The sequence below is a fragment of the Austrofundulus limnaeus genome, unplaced genomic scaffold (genome assembly GCF_001266775.1).
Source record: "Austrofundulus limnaeus strain Quisiro unplaced genomic scaffold, Austrofundulus_limnaeus-1.0 Scaffold0, whole genome shotgun sequence".
NCBI classification, from domain to species: Eukaryota; Metazoa; Chordata; class Actinopteri; order Cyprinodontiformes; family Rivulidae; genus Austrofundulus; species Austrofundulus limnaeus.
In genome coordinates this window covers 53213-72929 of record NW_013952402.1, presented here as the reverse complement: position 1 = coordinate 72929, position 19717 = coordinate 53213, and the positions used below count along the sequence as shown (strand labels likewise).

General features: G+C 39.1%; 1 protein-coding gene across 1 annotated transcript in view; it reads right to left on the bottom strand.

Annotated features, from left to right (window-relative positions):
* LOC106513233 (tetratricopeptide repeat protein 27) overlaps positions 1-19717 on the bottom strand; it is a gene marked incomplete at its 5' end in the record, with an annotated part of 90006 nt that overhangs the window by 57978 nt on the left and 12311 nt on the right. The window contains 3 exon segments of the mRNA XM_014001989.1: positions 10438-10550; positions 16218-16351; positions 16526-16684. Coding sequence (XP_013857443.1) covers positions 10438-10550; positions 16218-16351; positions 16526-16684 — 406 coding nt within the window.

Genomic DNA, 19717 nt, shown 5'->3' with positions numbered 1-19717 from the left:
GAACCCAGGTTAAGAACCACTGGATTAGAATGTACAGATTAAATTGTTTTGCTGAATCTGCTGAAGAGAGGTTTCATGGCCTGTGCTTGCTCAAACCAGTTCCAAAGTTAAGATATGAAGAAATTAGGATGTGGCAGTCAAAATGAAATGTCTTTATTTGCAGGTCGCTGTAATACACCTTTTCCTAAACTTAGAGCAATGAGTAAGAAAATTATTGTTTGGTAGATTATCTCTTTGTTGTAACAATGCTTCTTGACAGTAAATCTTATACCAAGAACCTGATTGGCAGCACTGAGGGGTACCAGAATCTCAAAACAAGTGTCAAAAGCAACAGCAAAATAAACTGTTTGGCAAAGAGTATTTGGCTAATTTTTCATGCATGCAACCCACATACTCAGCTCTACTGCTCATCCCACAAATACGTTTCTTACAAATGTGGCTCCATTTAAAAGGGAAAATAACAGGCTTTCTAATAGTATAAGATTTATTGCCAAAAAGCATTGTTACAACAATCAACCAAATATAGATTTTCTCACTTTCTATGCAAAGTATACAAATATAAAAAAGTTCTTTTGCAATCAGTCATAACCTGATATAATTTTGCATCCACAAAAGTTTATCTCCATCCAAGTTTGCATGTTTCAGAGAGTTTACCAAAACTTAAACAGTTACATATTTGTTAGCTGAATCATAAATAAAATAATGATTGCTTGCGAAAAAGTTTCTGCAAATGAAACCAAACCGACGCATTTATAATGAGAAAAGAATGGGACTTAAAAACTAGCCTTGAGGACCACCACAATAAAGAGGGGTCATGCTAAAAKAATATTTTCTTAAAATGACAGAACACCAATCTGATGAACAGGAGGGGGATCATTTAAGAGCTGTGGTTTTAATGCAAAAGAATAAGTGAAGATGTGATCACCACATAAAAAACTAMCATTTTTAACAGTGATGGTTTCCCTTGGGAAGTATTCAATAAAATAAAATAGAAATTCTTAAAAATGAACCATCAGTAGAGTTCCAGGTAACTTTTAAAACATGTCATCTAACTTATTTTCAGACTGAAAGATTTGAAGTTTTTATAGATTAAAAACCATCATCACCTGAGTATTCCTTTTCTTTTTGACACTACATGACAGCATTAATACAGCTCCAACAGCAGAAGAGGTTTACAAATTACTAACTTTCTTCAAATATATACCCATAAGACCAATCTTTTATTAGTTATAACATTAACATCGACAGGTCTGCTGGAAGATTCAGACCTAGAAGGAAATCCACAGGGAGGCTTGTGAGACAGAAATGTAATTATACTGGGTTTTTCTTTTTCTACAGACTGAGTCTATGAGTGTGTTTGATAAATGAACTTGACTTTTTTCTGCTTAATCTGTGTTTTGGCCAATCATGATGATCCTGCGTAGGCACTGCTGACAAATCCTTCACATGATAAACTGATCATCCTGACATATGAACTAAAACCAATTTTACTGGAAAGATTTGTTCTGATTACATTTTTTTTTTGCACAAGACAGAAGAAAGTTTTAATCTGCTCGTGATAAAGTGGGAACATGAGACTGGGTTTGTGATTTAAATAAATCCATTTGTTGAAATCTAAAACTCCCTACATTTTGATTTATAATATTGACACAGCTACATATAGTTCATCATTATTGTGATTAATGAAAAAAAAAACTTGGCAATGAAAAGCTGTGCAAGTCAAAGGGTGACAACAGACGGTAAGAGGTGGAACCTCATCATAACAAAACGTAAACTTGGCAAAAAATAAATACTGTTGTGTAACAGTACATAAAAATTCTAAATGAAAGTAATCACGTGACAGAAAGCACCATGGTTTCAATGTATTAGTTTGATACAGGTCTGYTACTATAAAAAGTATCGGTTATTATCAAAACACTGTATGTACACWCTATTTAGTAGCACAACATATACAGCACATATGTTTATAAAAAAGTGGGGTTACTAACCCTTTTATGCTGGATTTGTATAGACATTTAGCTAGATTTTATTGTAGGTGATTACTTTTGAGTTGAAAAAAAAAAACATCTAGACTAAAATTAGACTAAATAATGGCCAAGCAACTAATGGCTTCATATTAAAAGGAAAAAAGCTGGCACTTTGCTGAAAAAATGTTTACATCCCGCTACATGCCTCCACTTTGCCACATAATAAGGCATCTACAGTATGATAATAAATATATGTTTTAATTACAAGCTGACATCATAATMTCATTGGTATCTTTTATTCTTCGTGAAAACAGTATATTAACAAAATGCTATAGGCTTCTCTGGACCTGAGCTCATTGGAGATGGACTGCCGTAAAGTGGAAAAGTGTCTTGTGGTCTGACGAGCTCACGTTTCAAAGTGTTTTGGAAATCATGGACGGTGTGTCCTCCAAGCCAAAAAGGAAAAGGACTGTCAGGATTGTTAGCGCAGAGATGAAAAGCCAGCCTCTCTGATGGTATGGGGGMGTATTAGTGCCCGTGGCATGGGTAACTTGCATATCTGTGAAGACACCAATAATACTGAAAGCTACATAGAGGTTTTGGAGCAACGTATGCTGCCATCCAAGCCACGTCTTTTACAGGAACATCCCTGCTTATTTCAGCAAGACAATGCCAAGACACATTCTGTACATGTTACCACAGTGTGGCTTCAYAGACTGGCCTGCCTGCAGTCCAGACCTGGCTCCCATTGAAAATGTGTGGAGCACTGAGACCCTGGACTGYTGAGCAACTGAAGTTGTACATCAGGCACAAATAGGAAAGAATTCCACCTACAAAGCTTCAACAATTATTATCCTCAGTTCACAAACACTTACTGAGTGTTGTTAAAGGAAAGGTGATGAAACACAGAGGTAAACATGTCCCTGTCCTAGCTTTTTTGGAATGTGTTGCAGGCTTCAAATTCAAAATGAGGAAATCAGCACAGTGCACCCCTACTAAAAAGTGTTTTCAACTAGCAGAAAAAGAAAAAAATGTCAATGTAAAAGCTGCTAAGAAGAGCATATCAGCAGGTGGAGAACAGATTGGTCAGATCAGGTCACATTCCCAAAGTTAAAATGACCTTTAAGAACTGAATTAACTTGATCCWCCAACATGGAACTCTGAAAGTTTAAGCTACAACTAATAAATCGCATAAAGTCTTGGATCTTCTCTCATTAATATAATGAGTCACAGGAGATCTGTCTAAAAAAGGAAAAAAATGGCCATTTTATCCAGAACATCGTCTAGGTAAGAACATCCAAGATAAATAGAAAAATTGACATCCACTCTTCTGATAGAAACATTATTCGGGTGCAAAACACCTTCCACTTACMTTCAGTCTAGGGCTGGGTGGTATGACCTCAAATTCATATCACGGTATAAACTGTACCCCTTCTCGGTAACGGTATATATCGCAGTAGAAAAAATTATCATTAAAGTAAAGATAATGTCATTTTTAGAGCATTTTTTTGCAGAGAACTGTAATCTTAATCAAACCCAGTATTTTTGCTTTAATATCTGCCTGCCAAACAATGAGCTTCTGTCTGTTATCTACTGCTCTGCTGCGCGCTCATCTTCATCTTCATCATCAGAGCAGAAGCCGACTTTACATTAGTAAAATGGATTTCTGGCTGAACTAATGTCCACGACTTTTTTTTAATCACCTCTGTGAGTAACATTTCTTTAAAAAACAAGTTTTTTCTCCAACAATTCGGTGTGGAAAAACTACAGTTGTTGAAGCTTAGGAGCGCGTTAAAGCGCGACGTGCAGTGAGAGGAGAGGAGAGGGAGGAAGAGATACACAGCGTAACTTTTCCTACAGCGGGAGTGGGACATTTTGAGGATTTATCCTCTCTATACTGTACATGTTTTAAAGCGCTAGAATTTCTTCATTATATTTCRAACTCCTGCTGCTCAGTTGTCTCTGCACTCGCAGCCCTGTTGACACAGGTCCGATGACRTAATGATGATATGATGGTATATGGTAAATTTCTACCGTAGGCCAACTTCATACCGTTTCTACTGTCTACCGCATATATCGYGCAGCCCTACTTCACCTTTTCATCAATGAGGTAATGATAAATACAACAGACAGAGTGTGTTTTCTCAAGGCTTCCTCGATCCAGCAGTAATAAATGAGATCTCATATTACCATTACATAAATGTGATGGGTTGGCTTTTGGGAGAACTCCAGAGGTACGACAGGCTCATGTCTGACGCTTCCAACATGCAGGTGCACAGATCTAACTTTAATTTAAGCAGACCTGCTGCTCATCAATCATTTTGCAGCCGTCACACTGACTGCTCCATTGCCCTTTGCCTGACCCAACTGGTCTCAGCAGCACCACAGAAATTCATCACCAACTGGCAAAGTGCTTTTATAGTAAAGTCAGGGGTCTGCAAGTCACCCTGTTTCCTGGATGAAACCTCAGCTAAAAATCAAGTTTATCTTTTCCAGAAGTGACACACTCAATCTGCAGGAAGCAAAGTTGTGTGCTCAAGTATTTAACTTATCGTCTGCTAAATGGTGTTCTTGAGATTTTGGAGTTTAAGATATTGTTTTCATAAACTCTGGCCTTTAGGGGTTTCTATCTACTTCCACCAAAAAAAACAAAAACTAAGAGTTTCTGGCAAAACGTTTGAGCCCTTAAATTCTAGACACAGAGAACATGTAGTAATGTGTTACAGACTGAAGCTCAGATTCACTGACAACACTCAATGTGTCTGATTATTGTACTTGGCAAACTTGGAGGTGTCACTGTTGGAGCATTACTAGCCAAAAGTGACATATACCTTGTTGCTGTGGGCTGAGCATCACAAAGCTTGGCTCATACACTGCACGGCCAAAAAAAAAAAAAAGAGCGTCCACCTGGATTTAACTGGTCTATGATGTGGGGTTGCTGCAGGTGTTCAGGTCTAGGTTCAGCAACAGTTTGTGCTCAAAAAATGAGGTCAGCTGATTACCTAAGTAAGGGGWCTCTGCAGTAGGTTTTGTCCTGTGGGTGGAGACGTCTCTGCTCGTGATTGGCTGAGGTCTTGATGTGGGCGGTGATGGTCCAAGACGTGATTGGTCGGATTGACGGTGGGGCTTGAGGAGGCTGGGGACAGCGGGGAGTAGCTTGATCGAGTCAGGCAGGAAGCAACATGTTTTTTGATTAATTATAGTCATAACTTGGGAAAGGAAAATGCTATCTGCAYGAAATTTGAACGTCATACATGTGAAAGTATGTGTAACAATATGGCTTGGTTAAAACATCCCTAACCAGCCTGTAAAAAGATTGCTAAAAATCAATATTTTTTACAGGCTGGTTAGGGGTGTTTTGACTGAGCCATATTGTTACACATACTTTCACATGTATGACGTTCAAATTTCGTGCAGATAGCATTTTCCTTTCTCAAGTTATGACTAAAATTAATCTAAAAAAAACGTTACTTCCTGCCCGACTCGACCAAGCTACCCCCTGCTGCCTCCAGCCTCAAACCCACCGTCAATCCGACCAATCACGTCTCGGGCCATCTCTGCCCACATCAAGACATCCGCCAATCACGCGTAGGGCCATCTCCGCCCACATTAAGACCTTGGCCAATGACGATTTGGGCCGTCTCCGTCCACAGGACAACACTTTCTGCAGARACCCCTACTTGGACTACCTGAATATACTGAATGACCAGGTTATTCCATCAATGGATTTTTTTCTTCTCTGATGGCACGGCCATATTCCAAGATGACTATGTCAGGATTCATGGGGCTGGAATTGTGAAAGAATGGTTCAGGGAGCATGAGACATCATTTTCACACATGGATAGGCTCTACAGAGTCCATTGAGAATCTTTGGGATGTGCAGGAGAAGGCTTTGCACAGTGGTCAGACTGGACCATCATCAATGCAAGGATCTTGGTGAAAAAAAAAATGCAACACTGGATGGAAATAAATCTTGTGACTTTGCAGAAGATTATCAGAACAATGCCACAGTAAACACACCCATAATCAAAGCTAAGGGCAGTCCAACAAAATATCAGTGTGTGTGATCCTTTTTTTTGTGGCAAGTTTTTTTTTTTTTTTTGGCCAGGCAGTGTATTTAGAAGTAGTACAAATATCAGTAGGTACAAAGATTCTATGTATGGGAGTGGCATATTGTCTCACTTTGCCTCTGATATTGTCAGAGCTAATGAGGCCTTCAGCTGGGTTCACACCAAATGCGTTTTGAGCAGCAAAATGCGCCCAATGCCTCAAGTTGGATGCATTACGTTCAGACTGGGACAGAGACTAGACGCGCATCTGAATGGGAGGAGCGTCGTGGTTATTTTCCGGTCTGTCTTAATGGCGGATTAAATAAAAGTGAAAATAAAGAAAATGGCTTTGCTGTATTTACTGAAAGCAAGTTAAAGTTGCGCACAGCAGATAATTAATTCACCAGATACAGTAATATAGAGGCAGTCTGTTCAGTGAGCTGACAAATTATTTTTTGTCCCAAACCCAGTTGAGCACCGCGGTCAGTTTAACGAGCTGCTGACCCGCATCAGTGCTGATACAGTATCTCCAGTCAGAACACCAACTACTGACTACTATTTCAGCTAATGACCACCTGTCCGTCTGTTTCAGGTTAGTGGACAATATTCAGGAAATCGTGATGTGGAAAGATGAGTCTCTCTGATTGGTTGACGTGGTGCATCGAGCAGCAAAAGTTCAATTTTTTGAACTCGAGCAGCAGCTGCTTTGGACGTGCCGCATGCACGGAAAATGCTCTACTGCACCTACTGCTACTCTGCGTGCCGCGCTAAATAGCCTAGACATGCCGCACTGCCCCTAGACATGTGTCCACCATAGACTCTGCATGTAAACTGGCTGCTCAAAACACATCCGGTGTGTACCTGGCTTTCAAGGGAGCCTGTAGGAGGATGTGTATCTCCCTCAGAGTGGACAGGRATATGGAGAGACGGGCCAGCATCCACTGTTCCTGTACATACTAAAACTATGRATCGCTCTTCTGCTTGCAGTTTTAYTTTATTTTGAAATTTAGTGTATTTCTCTGTCAGCTCTTCTGTTTTCAGTTTTATTTTATTTTGAAATTCAGTGTATTTCTCTGTCAGCTGCCATAGTGCTGCCACATCGCTCAGTATAATGTTTGAAGTTGTCATAAAACTTGCAGATTCCTCTGTTAAAATAGGGCTGATAGTTGCACAGACATCACTAATAGAATAAAAATAAGTTTAATAAACTGGCATTCTTGTAAACAAAACTAGCTTGGTGATAGGTTAGGTGATAAGTCACCAAATTTTGACAAACTATGTATCTTTTGAAGCTTTTGAGATGGAGAATTTGAAATATTAATAATTCCTCATTGTGACTCATATTGCTAGCACAAACCACATGCTGAAATTTTTTTTTTATAATCATAAGGTTTTGTATTCTGAATGTAAAGGAACAATGTGATTTYTCACAATTTTATGTCAAATTATTTGTAGATGCAACAATATCTAACACTCTTTCCCCTACTTTGCTGGCCTTGGGAGGGCGGTGGAGGTGAAGCAGAGCATAAAGGTTAATAATGCCATTGGTGGTGGTGGTAGAGGGGAGTGGGGTGCTGTGTTCATACTGCTAGGTTGCTCCTTCATTGTTAAGACTTGCTCTAATCTGTTCGTCTGTTCAGTTCTGCTCAGATGTGTGTGTTTCCTTGGCTGTGTGTCCATCACTCTGTGAAAGTGATTGTGGGCGGACGGTCAGCGTCTGGTAGTCCGACTCTTTTTTATAAGTGCRCGTGTAACCATGGGCGGCCAGTTTGTCTAAAATGGAGACACATTTGGCCRATGCTAAATTAATGAGAACCGCTTAAAAWATGCATGTGGAGAAGGGGCTTTAATCTCTGTTCCCTGAAGTAATGAAGCTTTTGTCAGTTGGTGGTGGKGGGGTCTATAGAGAGGGCGGACAGTTCTGTTGGGAGGGCAGACCGTCCTCCTTGTTGAATGGTAGAGGAAACAATGCACTCATCACAAGAAGGGTAGATGAATTATACCATTRCTGATATGGCACTGTTTCTCAGGTGAAGGCAGCAGTGCAACAAATTTCTCCTCCTCCTGTTTTTTGTCCTGAGAACAATTTTGAGTTACTCGTAAGAGACGGCAAGTAACTTGCAGCTGCAAAAACCTTGCAGTTCATTGGTAAATCCCAGCCGAGTTGAATAGAACTTTTCCATTTTACTGCTCATGGTCAGTGACATGTTTGCCTACTCAGAGACTAGATGAAATGTGTTTAAACTAATGCTGGGCACGTTAACGCATTAATATTGTGTTAGTGAAAAACATACGGAAGTCACTTGAAATAAACAAAGACATGAAAAAAAACTGAATGTTTAAAAAATTTCACACAATAAGAAATATGAAATAAATAAGAGGAAGATATAAAGAAAAACACATTAAAAAATTATGTGTTGCACATGAAATATACTGCAATAAGCAAGCATACACATTTAGCCAGAGCAGAGTAACAGTTTCTAAAAAAAATCTTCTCTCACAAAAACCTATGCTTTTTGTGCATCATAAATACATTAGTTGAGCAGTTATGTAGCTAATAGATGCCAGCTGTGCACACACTGACCATCTAAAGTCTGACATCTTGATGGCAGGACATCACAGAGGTATTGAGTTACAAAAAAAAGATGTTTGTGCCAGTTTCAAATCACTTCTCTACTTTTAAACAAGGTCAGACAACATGATGTACAACCCACCTCGTTTTAGCACACAGACTAAATCCAATTACCGGGATAGAGAAATAAAAGGCAGGAAAAACAGTAATGTAAAAGGATAATTTATGAGGCGGAAAAAACACTGGAGTCTGGAGCCTGTGCTACCCACAATCCAACTGAACCACAGAGAGTATGGTTGGATCAGCCTACAGATGAGCCCAGCTAAGCTCATGTTTCCACCTCTTCATCAACAGATTTATCTCCTTTTCCCCTTTTCTTTCATTTGAACTGCTGTGTTCTGTTGGCACAGTATTGTTTCCAACTTGGCTCTTTTTACTACAGCAAAGTTTACAATGTCATTATTCCCCTTCGCCATGAAAGGTAGCTGATTGTGTAAGTGTGTCTCTGTGGGTGTGTTCATTTTTCTGCCTGTCAGAAAAATATTTAACCATTCAAATCCAACTACTATAAAATAATAATGTATATCTATAACCAAATAAATTTTGAAGTYAACCTAATTTAGGATGGCTGCCAGGACTAATCAATCTTAGCAAAAATCAAAAACAACTAACTCTGCCAGTTTTACCTATACTGTTAAAGCTAATGGTGTCCTGATACTGATACTGGTATTAGACCCAATACCAGAATTTTTACAAGTACTTGTACTCATTCAAAACACCCCAATAGCTGGAACTGGTATTGATAATGGATTCAATACTCCATTAAATGTGTTACAGTTTACATTTCAAGTGGAAGTTTGTCAGTTCCATGTTAAACAAAATTACGCAAGTTGAAAATTTTTTTTTATTTATTTATTTTTTAATTTTAAAATTTTGCAGCAGTACATATCATGCTGTATGTTTGATTTGATATGGTCAGAAGGGCTGTAGACCTATAAGAAAGGAGACGCACGTTGTTCTAAATAAAAGAAATGCATTTTTAAAGTCACTGTGTAATGTTTAGGTTCTAACTCAGTAAGTACTCAATATCAGTGCAYGGTATTGGCGAGTACCCAAACTGAAGCACCCGTACTCATACTTGACTTAAACAAAACTGGTATCGGGACACCCGTGGTTTCAAACCTCATGGTAGTTGCTGAGAGTCAACTGTATCGCATATTCTGAGTGCTAATGAATGTGAAGGTTCTATTATTTTTAAAATTAGACCAGAACATCCGTAACACTGTCATTTTTCAAGACAGAAAGATWATCTTTGTTAAAAACACTTTGAAAGTCAGAAGGTGACATGTTTTCCTTCGAGAAATTTTAGTGCAATAATTATTGTAATCAAATGACTCTACTGATGACTTTTGTGTATACAAATTTWTTGTACTAAATATACAAAAAACAGACCAAAAACAACCCCTTTAAAGTTGTTCAAATGYGCATTGAAAAAATGAATGTTAAGGCAGCAAAAATGAAACAGTTGATGGCAGCCACCATTTTCAAAGTTTTAAGCAAAGTCAGAGTGACATAAGGCAAATGAAGTTATGAATATGGAATAAATCCATCCTACGGCAGACTGAGCTGAGTGGCTCATTAGCTCTAAATTGATGTGCAGGAGGCTGGGAAGCGGTTTCAGTCTTAAGGCTCAGAATGAATTCTCTCCTGGCATGTTACAAACGGATAACCTCAAGTTGTTAACTTCTTACTGGAGGTCAGGTCACTGGGAGAGGAGCTTAACACACTGGTGGATCTTTCACACGAGTGCAGGAAGAGGACTTTATGAGCTCAGGGGTAGAGGACTTACCAGATGCCCAGGATAAGGGCCTGCTCCTCAGCACTCAGGTCAGGCAGCTGGTACTGATCCGGCTCGGCTAAATTGATCTGATCCAACACTGTGTCATCACCCAGATGGTAATCCTGTCAACAAAAAGGAAAGGAAAACAATGAAGCTACATACAGCCATGGGAAAAAGAAAGTCTACCCTCTTTCAATTCTAGGATTTTTGGTCTTTACCAGGTTCTGTTTACTCACAAAATAAAGTACATTTAATTGTAGTAATTGACAGTGAGAGGGTGAACTGTTGTTTTCATGGTGAACAGCAGGACTGATTTCTTAAAGCATCTATCCAGACAGCAGCACTCAATGAGTTTGTTGAAGAAYGACCTCCGTGAGGGGGAGTGTGATGGATTGTCTGTTGAGTGACCTCCTCTTCCTCACAGACTCAAACTTCACTGGGTTCTGAGCAATGATGGTTCAAGTCCTCGTGAATGAGCTTATTGATCCATGAACCCTTCATCACAATCTAGTAGAGGTTCTCAGTCATTCTCCTGAACCCATGGACAGACTGGAGCTCAGATCAGTGTTCTTTTCAGCATGTTTTTCTAAGCTCCTCGTGCTATACTTGTTTTGCTTCTTTTGGATTGTTCTTTTAAATGTGAGGTTCTCAAATTGTCCTTAAACAGTAGGGCCATGCATTGGCAAGAATTTGGGGGGAAATGATAYATATCCTGACACAGGTTATGATTTGATGTATTGCGATACACTGCCTGGCCCAAAAAAAAAAAAAAAAACACCTGGATTTAACTAAGGAAATGGGCACTGGCCTCCTGTTGGATAATTACTGCATGGGTGATTATCTTTCAGCTGACAAGTTATTTAATCCCAGCTGGTGCAATGAGTTGCTTCTCATTTCTTAAAGGGGCAATATCATGTAAAATCAACTTTTTTGAGTTTTATATCACGTTATAATGTTATACTCTCAAAAACATGCCCAAAGCCTTGCTTTGAATCATTCATGCATGTTTGAGAAATCCTGCAGTGTTTTTAGGCAGCCATGCTGAGGAGCAAAACGACAGGTAGGGACCAGAAACGCCCCTGGGATGAGTCTCCAAGCCAAACTTCCTCATCACGGAGCACACCTCCCCACCCTCCACACCACACACCCCGCCCATGACTCCTGCAGGCTCTCAGCAGTAACAAAGCAAAGTGAAAGTGAAACTTAAACTGTCTGCTGCTCTCAACACTACTGCTCACTCAGTGAAGCTCTTTTCAGTTTCAAAGTACCTTTGAGGAAATGTTTTTTCAGTTGCCAAGTAAACTGCATCATAGCGCGTGCGCTATGATCTGGGGTTGATGCAGTTGGTCAGGTATAGGAAGCTTATTGAAAMAARCCACARCGAATGTGTGCTGTAATCAAAGCTAAAAGTGGTCCAATGTAATATGAGGGTGTGTGACCTTTTTTTTGGTGGCKACTTTTTTTGGCGAGGCAGTAGGGCTGCACRATATTAAAGAATCTTGCAATGGCGATAATATCTGTAAATATTGCGATGACGATATCAGGTGCAATATGTCATTTCTTTTTCTTTCCTCACTTTCTAATCTTTACGTCCTACTCTGTGGCAAAGTCACTTGTGTCTGGTGTGAGCTTTTGCTACCATGAGACTCTGTCCTACTTGCTAAATATTGCATTAGCATGAAAAATACAACTTCAAACTCTCCAAGTAGATAATTAACAATTATTGCACTCCAAACAGTCCTTTGCGATATAAATATTGCACACATTGATATTGCAATGATGATACATTTGTGATATATTGTGCAGCCCTACCAGGCAGTGTATACTGTAACACTGTAACCTCCAATTTACATTGTGATTCGCCACGCACTTCTCCAACCTTCACAATACAAACACACCCAAATTGGGGGTAAGCAAGGCAGTATATTGCMTTTTTTTTACTCCAAAGAGCGCACAATGCATTACATGCATGAAATCTGATAAAATTCTCATTATTTTTATGCAATCAGAAAAACACTTAACCACAAGAACTGCATTTGTTTTTCAYATTTCTTGTTACAACACCCATCTATTAAGCCTTAGTTAAAAAGCAATATAGTGCTTTTGAGAATAAATACAATATAAGGAAAAGAAATATYGTGATATTTCAGTGTATTGATATTTTCTTACACCCYTATTAAACACATGCTCTTTTCCTCTTTAAAAATCAGAATAATGTTCCACAGTCATAATTGAAACACATAAAGCAAATGTTCCGGTGATGCAGCTCAACATTTCTTCAATAYATCCCATTGTTTTGGCTTTATGTCATCTGACTGAGATCAGGTGACTGACTCCACCACTGACGAATGCGACCCTTCTGTACTGGGATGTTTCATCTAATCAGCTTTGYTACATTCAGCCAAGTTTCAAGTCACCACTTTCACAGACCATGTTGTATGTTTTTGATCAGGCATCTTTCCAAGGTTTCTCATGCAGCTGGATCTTTGTGTTCTTACTTCAAAGAAGGCTCTCTGTCTGCTTTGGCTTTTTTATATAGCTTAACTCAACCTTTTTGTTTTTGAGGCTTGTGTTTTTGATTTTGAGAAGTGTTCCCTTTAAGGTAGACTTCAATAAKCAAAAGCCCTCTGGGAGTATTTTATAACTTGGCTGGATGTAGTTGTTTTTTTTATTCCAGAAAAGATCCTGTGATCATCTATAACTGCTGTCTTTTATGGACAATCAGGTTATTTTTGCCCGTTTTTCTTTTTTTCCCCTAACTATGTGTCTGGCCAGTCTTAACGTTCCTAGTAATCCAACACCAAAATCCTTTTTACATGTTCATTCACAGCAAAGGATTTCAAATGCTWATGCTACATTAGAAAATCAGCTGAAGTTGTAGAACAAAAACAAAGCACTAAAAATAGAACATCTGTTGTTGACTGTGATGTTGACTGGTAAAAAGTTAACTAGTTTTAAAATTGGTTGTTTGTATCCAAATCAGGATGAGTTTGTCCATCAGGCACCACAACAAAGCAGGAAGTTGGAAAAAATTGCAGCTGTTTACCCAAATATAAGGACCTCAAACTCTGAACTGAGTAATTCGTGTGAGGAAGTGAATAAACAAAATCCTTCTGCTTTCTTGTGATTTGGATAAACTATTAATGTGGTTTGACATCAATAAGAACAACTCTTGATTGAGTGGTTTTTGTTTTGTTTTTATTAAAAATGGCACAGATGTGTCCAAACCCATGAAATTTACAGCTACATAAAGGAGATTCAATGAGTAACAGACTCTATAATGTTAGACCAAATGGAGCGCAGTTGGTAGTATGAACACACTGTTGGTCTCATGTCAGTGGGGTGTGGCACTCCCTTGGGTCTGGATTGGACTAGTCATTGAGCTCTGACTGATCAGCTCTGGTCAGAGTTGACGTCTGAGTATCTGATTTGGAAAAAAAATGGTGGATGTGGCTGGCCATGGGAGGACCTCAAGATTAACAGGATTAGGATTGGTCCTCTATACACAGAACAAGCATGCACACACATTTGTTCTTCWATCCTYGTGGGGACTATGCATTGACTTCCATTCATTTACTGGTCATCTCTATAGCCTAACTCTGACCGCTTACTCTAAACCTAACCTAAACTCAATTCACACCCTTGTCCTAAACCTAACCCCTGACCCACCAACGGGATTTCCCCCAATGTGAACCAAGGGTTTGTCCCCATAAGGAAAAAAATTGTATAGGTCCTCCTTTTTTTCCTTTTGATTTTTGTCCCCATAAGGAACAGTGGGTCCTCACAAGGCTATGTGTGCCGAGAAAATGGTAGGGCTGGGCGATATGGCCTAAAATCAATATTGCGATATATTGACCAGTTTAGCCCGATAACGATAAATGCACGACAACTCTTACCACCACACACAAGTACACGGCATAGTCTAGTCATAACACTATACACTGTGTCCATGTTCTTAGTCAAAGTTCACAGTTAAGATTTTGAACAGCTTTTCTGTAGTTTATATTTGTCATTTTAGTGTTTTTAATATATTTACTAAAAAACATTTTTGGCAAGACTCGAGACAGATATAGTCATACAAATGTTTAACCATCTCCATAACTTTTCAGTGCAAACAAACACATTATGTATTATAATTTTATTTAAAAAACATACCAAATATGTCTTCTGCACTGCACAAAATAACTTAAATACATCTTTTTACGTGTTAGACTGACTTGATTTCTCTATTAAAATAACTATTTATTTCAAAAAGATGAAATTATTTAGAGAGCTCATGTAATCATTTATTACTATTTAGTCTCCATATTTGATCATTTATTGAATCACAAAGCAGTTCAGTCACAGTATGGTTCTAAATATAAGCAAGCTATATTGTGAAGAATGAAATTTGTAGATATGATAAACTACATAGTGGGATTTTTTCTTTTTCATTTTTTGGGGGGGGGGTAACGGTAAGTGGAGACTCGACTTTTCTATAATATGGGACAAACAAATGTTCATCTGTTAGAGTTAATATTGTTTCATTAGAAGAACTGAAACAGCAGCTCTCACAGAACAACTCAGCTTGTGTGCACCTCAGCGTGCTCCYGTTAAGYGCTGTCGAGGAGAGGAGTTTGGTCACGTGAGCAAAGTTGGACATAATCTGTTCGATAACGRCACTCTGAACAAATAAACTTATAGTGCGTTAGATTTTAGATACCAACTTCTCGGGTAGCTCGTGTGCAGGAYGGGGTTTGCTCACTCAGGACAGGRGCTGCAGGCTGACCGGTGTTTATCCTGCAGACTGCTGCATCAACATCAGAAAGACCCGCACTGCTCTGCTCTGATTGGATAAAGCTGTGGGGTTTGTTTGATTTGTTGAAAGCAGCATCTACGAGACCACAACAAAAAACAAGCAGGTTTCTCTTTTCCTCTTTTTACAGAAAATACCGACATGGGCAAAATGACGTCGGTTATTGTCACAAACGTCGATATCGGTTATTTTTCGGTTTATCGCCCAGGCCTATGGTCAATAGTTAATGGTCAATGGTGTTAATGGCAGCCTACACRTGGAAGGATGAACCCATATCTTGGCTGAAACAATCTTTGTGACTTGCTRTGGGATACACAGGGTTTTGTAGAGTCCTATACCTGTCTCTGGCTGGCATGCACTTGAGTTTCTTGTGTTAAGACTTGACACACTATGACATTCCGCCTTTGATGTAGTGTGTCTAGTCCAACCAGAACCTTCATGGCATGTGTTAGTGCTCTCATGTACACTTTGGTTTTATTATCAGATCACTGTRACATCTGTACACCCCACATGCTGGACCTCGACATGGCCGACATGCCCCGTGCCAGCAGACCCTGTGACCCCTATCAAATGCCATCAATTGCAGGTAGTGCTGGCTGGGTCTGCTGGCCTTCACTCACTGTTCTGACTAACTGCTAGATGCACCAGCAACAGCCTGACAACACTGCATCACTCATGATATCTTTATTATATAGTTGTGTCCTCTGGTGCTTGTTCTACATGTCACAACTCCTTGCTAATCAAATTATTTTTATACCTAATGCTAGCTTGCACTTAAGACATCCAAACTGAACCATTTTGTCTGGATACTTACCTTTTTTAAATGTAGTTATGGATTTCTTTCAACATTTGACACTATGACGCTATGCTACGATGGCATATTGACCAGCTAGAGTTTAAAAAAGTAAAATCAGTTTTAAAGACAATACTTAGTCAACCTGCTGCAAAACAACCAACCAACATTATAAACTGAGATGTGAAAATATTTTCCTACTTTAGGTAGGCTGGTCTGYGGTGATGGGGTGGGACTGGCCTCATCGACCCTCTGATCCTCCTGCTCTCTTTTGACCTCAAGGATGAGCTGAGCCAAGAACGTCTGCTGGAAACGAGTGCGCTTGCCAAGAGCACCTGGATTACAAGCATGAAATCACCTCATTTAGTCAAACAGTTCAGCCTCATTGAGTTTAAATATCCTTTAAAATCATTTTATATAAATATTAGAAGACTGAATTTCACCAAAACAACCCCATCATTCCTAAATGTTAGCAGGTTGCACCAATTAGCACAAAGTAYGTTACTTACCAGTCATGTTGATGCTGAGCCCAGAGAGCTCCTGGGCCTTTTTGATATGGTTCTTGGCTGGCTGGTACTCATAGTAGGTCAGACTGGTGTAGGCACACTCCAGGTGGAACTGGATAGCCAGGTTCCTCTGCTCTGACAATACAGGCTGGCATCTCAGCACTGAGAAAAAACACCAGGGGGAGAGTGGTTTAAGAATGCTTTTAATATGATAAATCTCTATTAAAAAAATACTCAGCAGCGTAAGAAACAAACAGCTCGTGAAAATAAAAAACAAAAATGTTTATTTATCAAACCTTTGCTGAAGAATCAGGAAAAAAAACTTAAAAAAGAACAAATTAAGTCATCTGGACCATTACAGACCAATGGTGCCAAGGCAAAAAGCCAAAGTCTGACCCAGAGCCAGAGGAGAATGAAGGCCACCAAACTGTAGTTGGCAAGTCCAGACATTATTTAGCAGTTCCGTTACAAATACTAAGACATAACAGTTCAGAAAATGTCATAGAAAATAGAGAAAACTACAAGAGTCGAAAAATATGACCTAAAMAGAATATACATATCTATGCAGTACCAGGAGAGACTAATTTAAACTTTTCTGCACTCTTAGAGACTCCAAGAACAAAACAAAACGTATTTAATGGTTAAAAAGGGGTTTTTTGCCTGATCTGTCCTCTTTAATCCAACACCAATATAAACAGTAAAACAGAAAGTTATGGTTAATTTATAAACCATATATGCTACTTTGTATCAAAGTTATTGTAACACTGTGGTCACGAACAGGGAGTTAAAAAGAATTGTGGAATACAATGACAAAAGACAAACAATAGCTACTGGCAGGTTTTTGGTCTACACACAAAAGGTTATACAGAATCACAGTTTGTGCGCTTTAACACTTTGTATTTTATATAAATGTGAAACCAGTTCAAGTAAATTGTTCCATCAACATGCGTTTCCTTGGAGTCAAAAAACTGACGTCACAACTGTGACTTGTTTTATGTGTGTGTTTAGAGTGTGCTGGAGGATGGATAGGTCACGTTATGATAGGCATGCATTGCCAGTGACAACAGATATTTCAAGGCATCTTGGAAAACTTGACATGTTAAGAAAATAAATGAAGAAACCATGGCACTGCAGAGAACAAGGTTCCTTTTGTACCATAAGATACTTCTTTAGGACTTTGCTTGTTTGACTGCTGCCAGTTAGATGCCTCCATGGAGAAGMTGCTGAAGGGTCTGACATCTGTGTTATGGTTAAATGTGAGACAATTTCATTGATAAAACAAGTAATTTCAATGTAAATAGGCAGACATTTTGGAAGATTGTGGATATTCATGAAAAAAAAAAAAGAAATTAGAGGTTCTCCTCTAAACACAACACAGCCTACAGCCCATTTGAAAATAAAGTTAYTGGAAATGAAGAAAATGATGACTGCCATAGCCTCCTTGTTTCTCCGATCTGATTATAAATTCGGTTGTTTTGTAGAAACAAAGAGATCAACCTCAGCCGCAAATGTATAGAGGAAACAAAGCTGAGTGGAASGGGATAATTCATCACTCGAAATCGTACACTTTCCTCCCTGTTCAACATTCATGAAGCAGCAGCAGAAGGGCTGTTGGCACCCAGAACTGGAGACGGGACAGACAGAGATTTACATGCAACACGTCAGAGTCACCTTTAGAGCTGGCAGCCTCACAATGAAGGAAAATGACTCACTGCGGGATGTTTCAGCTCTCTAAAACAAGTAAAAGCAAAACATGTCACCGGTAAAGGGTGAAATTTATGACCWGAGCACACACTAAGAGCCAAAATAGAGAAGAAACACTGCAATCAATAAAGAATTGATATTTTGGAAATCATTTAAAAACAGACAACGTACATTATATACCAGAATACCTCATGTATAAATGTATAAATCCAGCTTCAGTGAGTGTTTGCTGTCTGCACTGCCATGATGATGCCATTTTTTGAGACACATATTTCTACAATAGGTATTGCCATTGCTTCTTTTATGTTCTTGCCTCATTGATGTCAAGCGTCACGTGCCTTATCAGGGGCAGACGTAAGGATTTTTTTCAGGTTGTCCAGCTAACAACCTGTTGACAAAATCTAGTTGTMTGCCAAAATTTTTAGTTGTCCTTTCGAAAAATGGCAGAGAGAAATGGTCAGAAAAAGGTTTCCACATAGGGTTCACTGTGACCTTGACCTCTGACCTCATGACTGTGAATTCAAAAAGGATCATCTTTGAGCCATAAGGAGTCCAACTGAGTTTGACAGAGTGAAGTTTTCTCAAAGCCAAGAGAYCTTTAGAGAGTATTACATTGTTTTGATGTTTTAATGAGGAGGTAACCTTGATGTTTTCATTCTATTAAAATTTGCATCTTTATAGACTCAATAAAAATAACTTGATTACTCTTTGAATCAACCATCTACCTTTGTAGGTATTTACACATATTTTTTCAACAATTAGCAGTGTGATGTCTGTCTGTGAACAATCTGAATCTTTAACTCTCAAACAGCAGCAAACAGAGGCCGTCATGAGTTAGTTACAATCCGAGTGATTAAACTAGACACTGAACGCAGCAGCAGCAGCAGCAGCAGCAGCAGCAGCAGCAGCAGCAGCAGCAGCAGCAGCGAGTTCTGACTAACAATAGTTAATTAAAGCTGTCCCATTGTCCATTTGCTAATGAACATAGTGATTAAAAAAAGCTGAGCGGCACAGAGAAGATTTAAACTGAGTCAGACATGAAGGCAGCGTCTCCACAAAGAGTGCTGCAGCGCGGGGACACAAAACATCTGCATGCATTTCACAGCCTCACAKCGCCTCACGAGAAGCTCAGGAAAAAAAATTTGCATGGCCGGCCACTGCTCTGGAATATGGATCAGGCTGTTTTGTATCCAGCACAGACCGCTTAATCTTCCCACTGTTAACCATCAACGGCAAACTGCACCACAACAAACACAACGGCTGCAGTAAACAATGAAGTCTAACAAGCTGCGTGCAAAATGTGAAGAAAAACAAATACACAAACCACCCTAAATGCTTAAAAAAACCCATAAAAAAACAAGACAATAAAAAGGGAAGCTACTTAAAGAAATCTAATTTACTGGCAGAAAATCTGAATACACACAGCTTGTATAGTATGGTTATAAAAATATAGAAGCATTTTAGTATATATATACACACACACACACACAC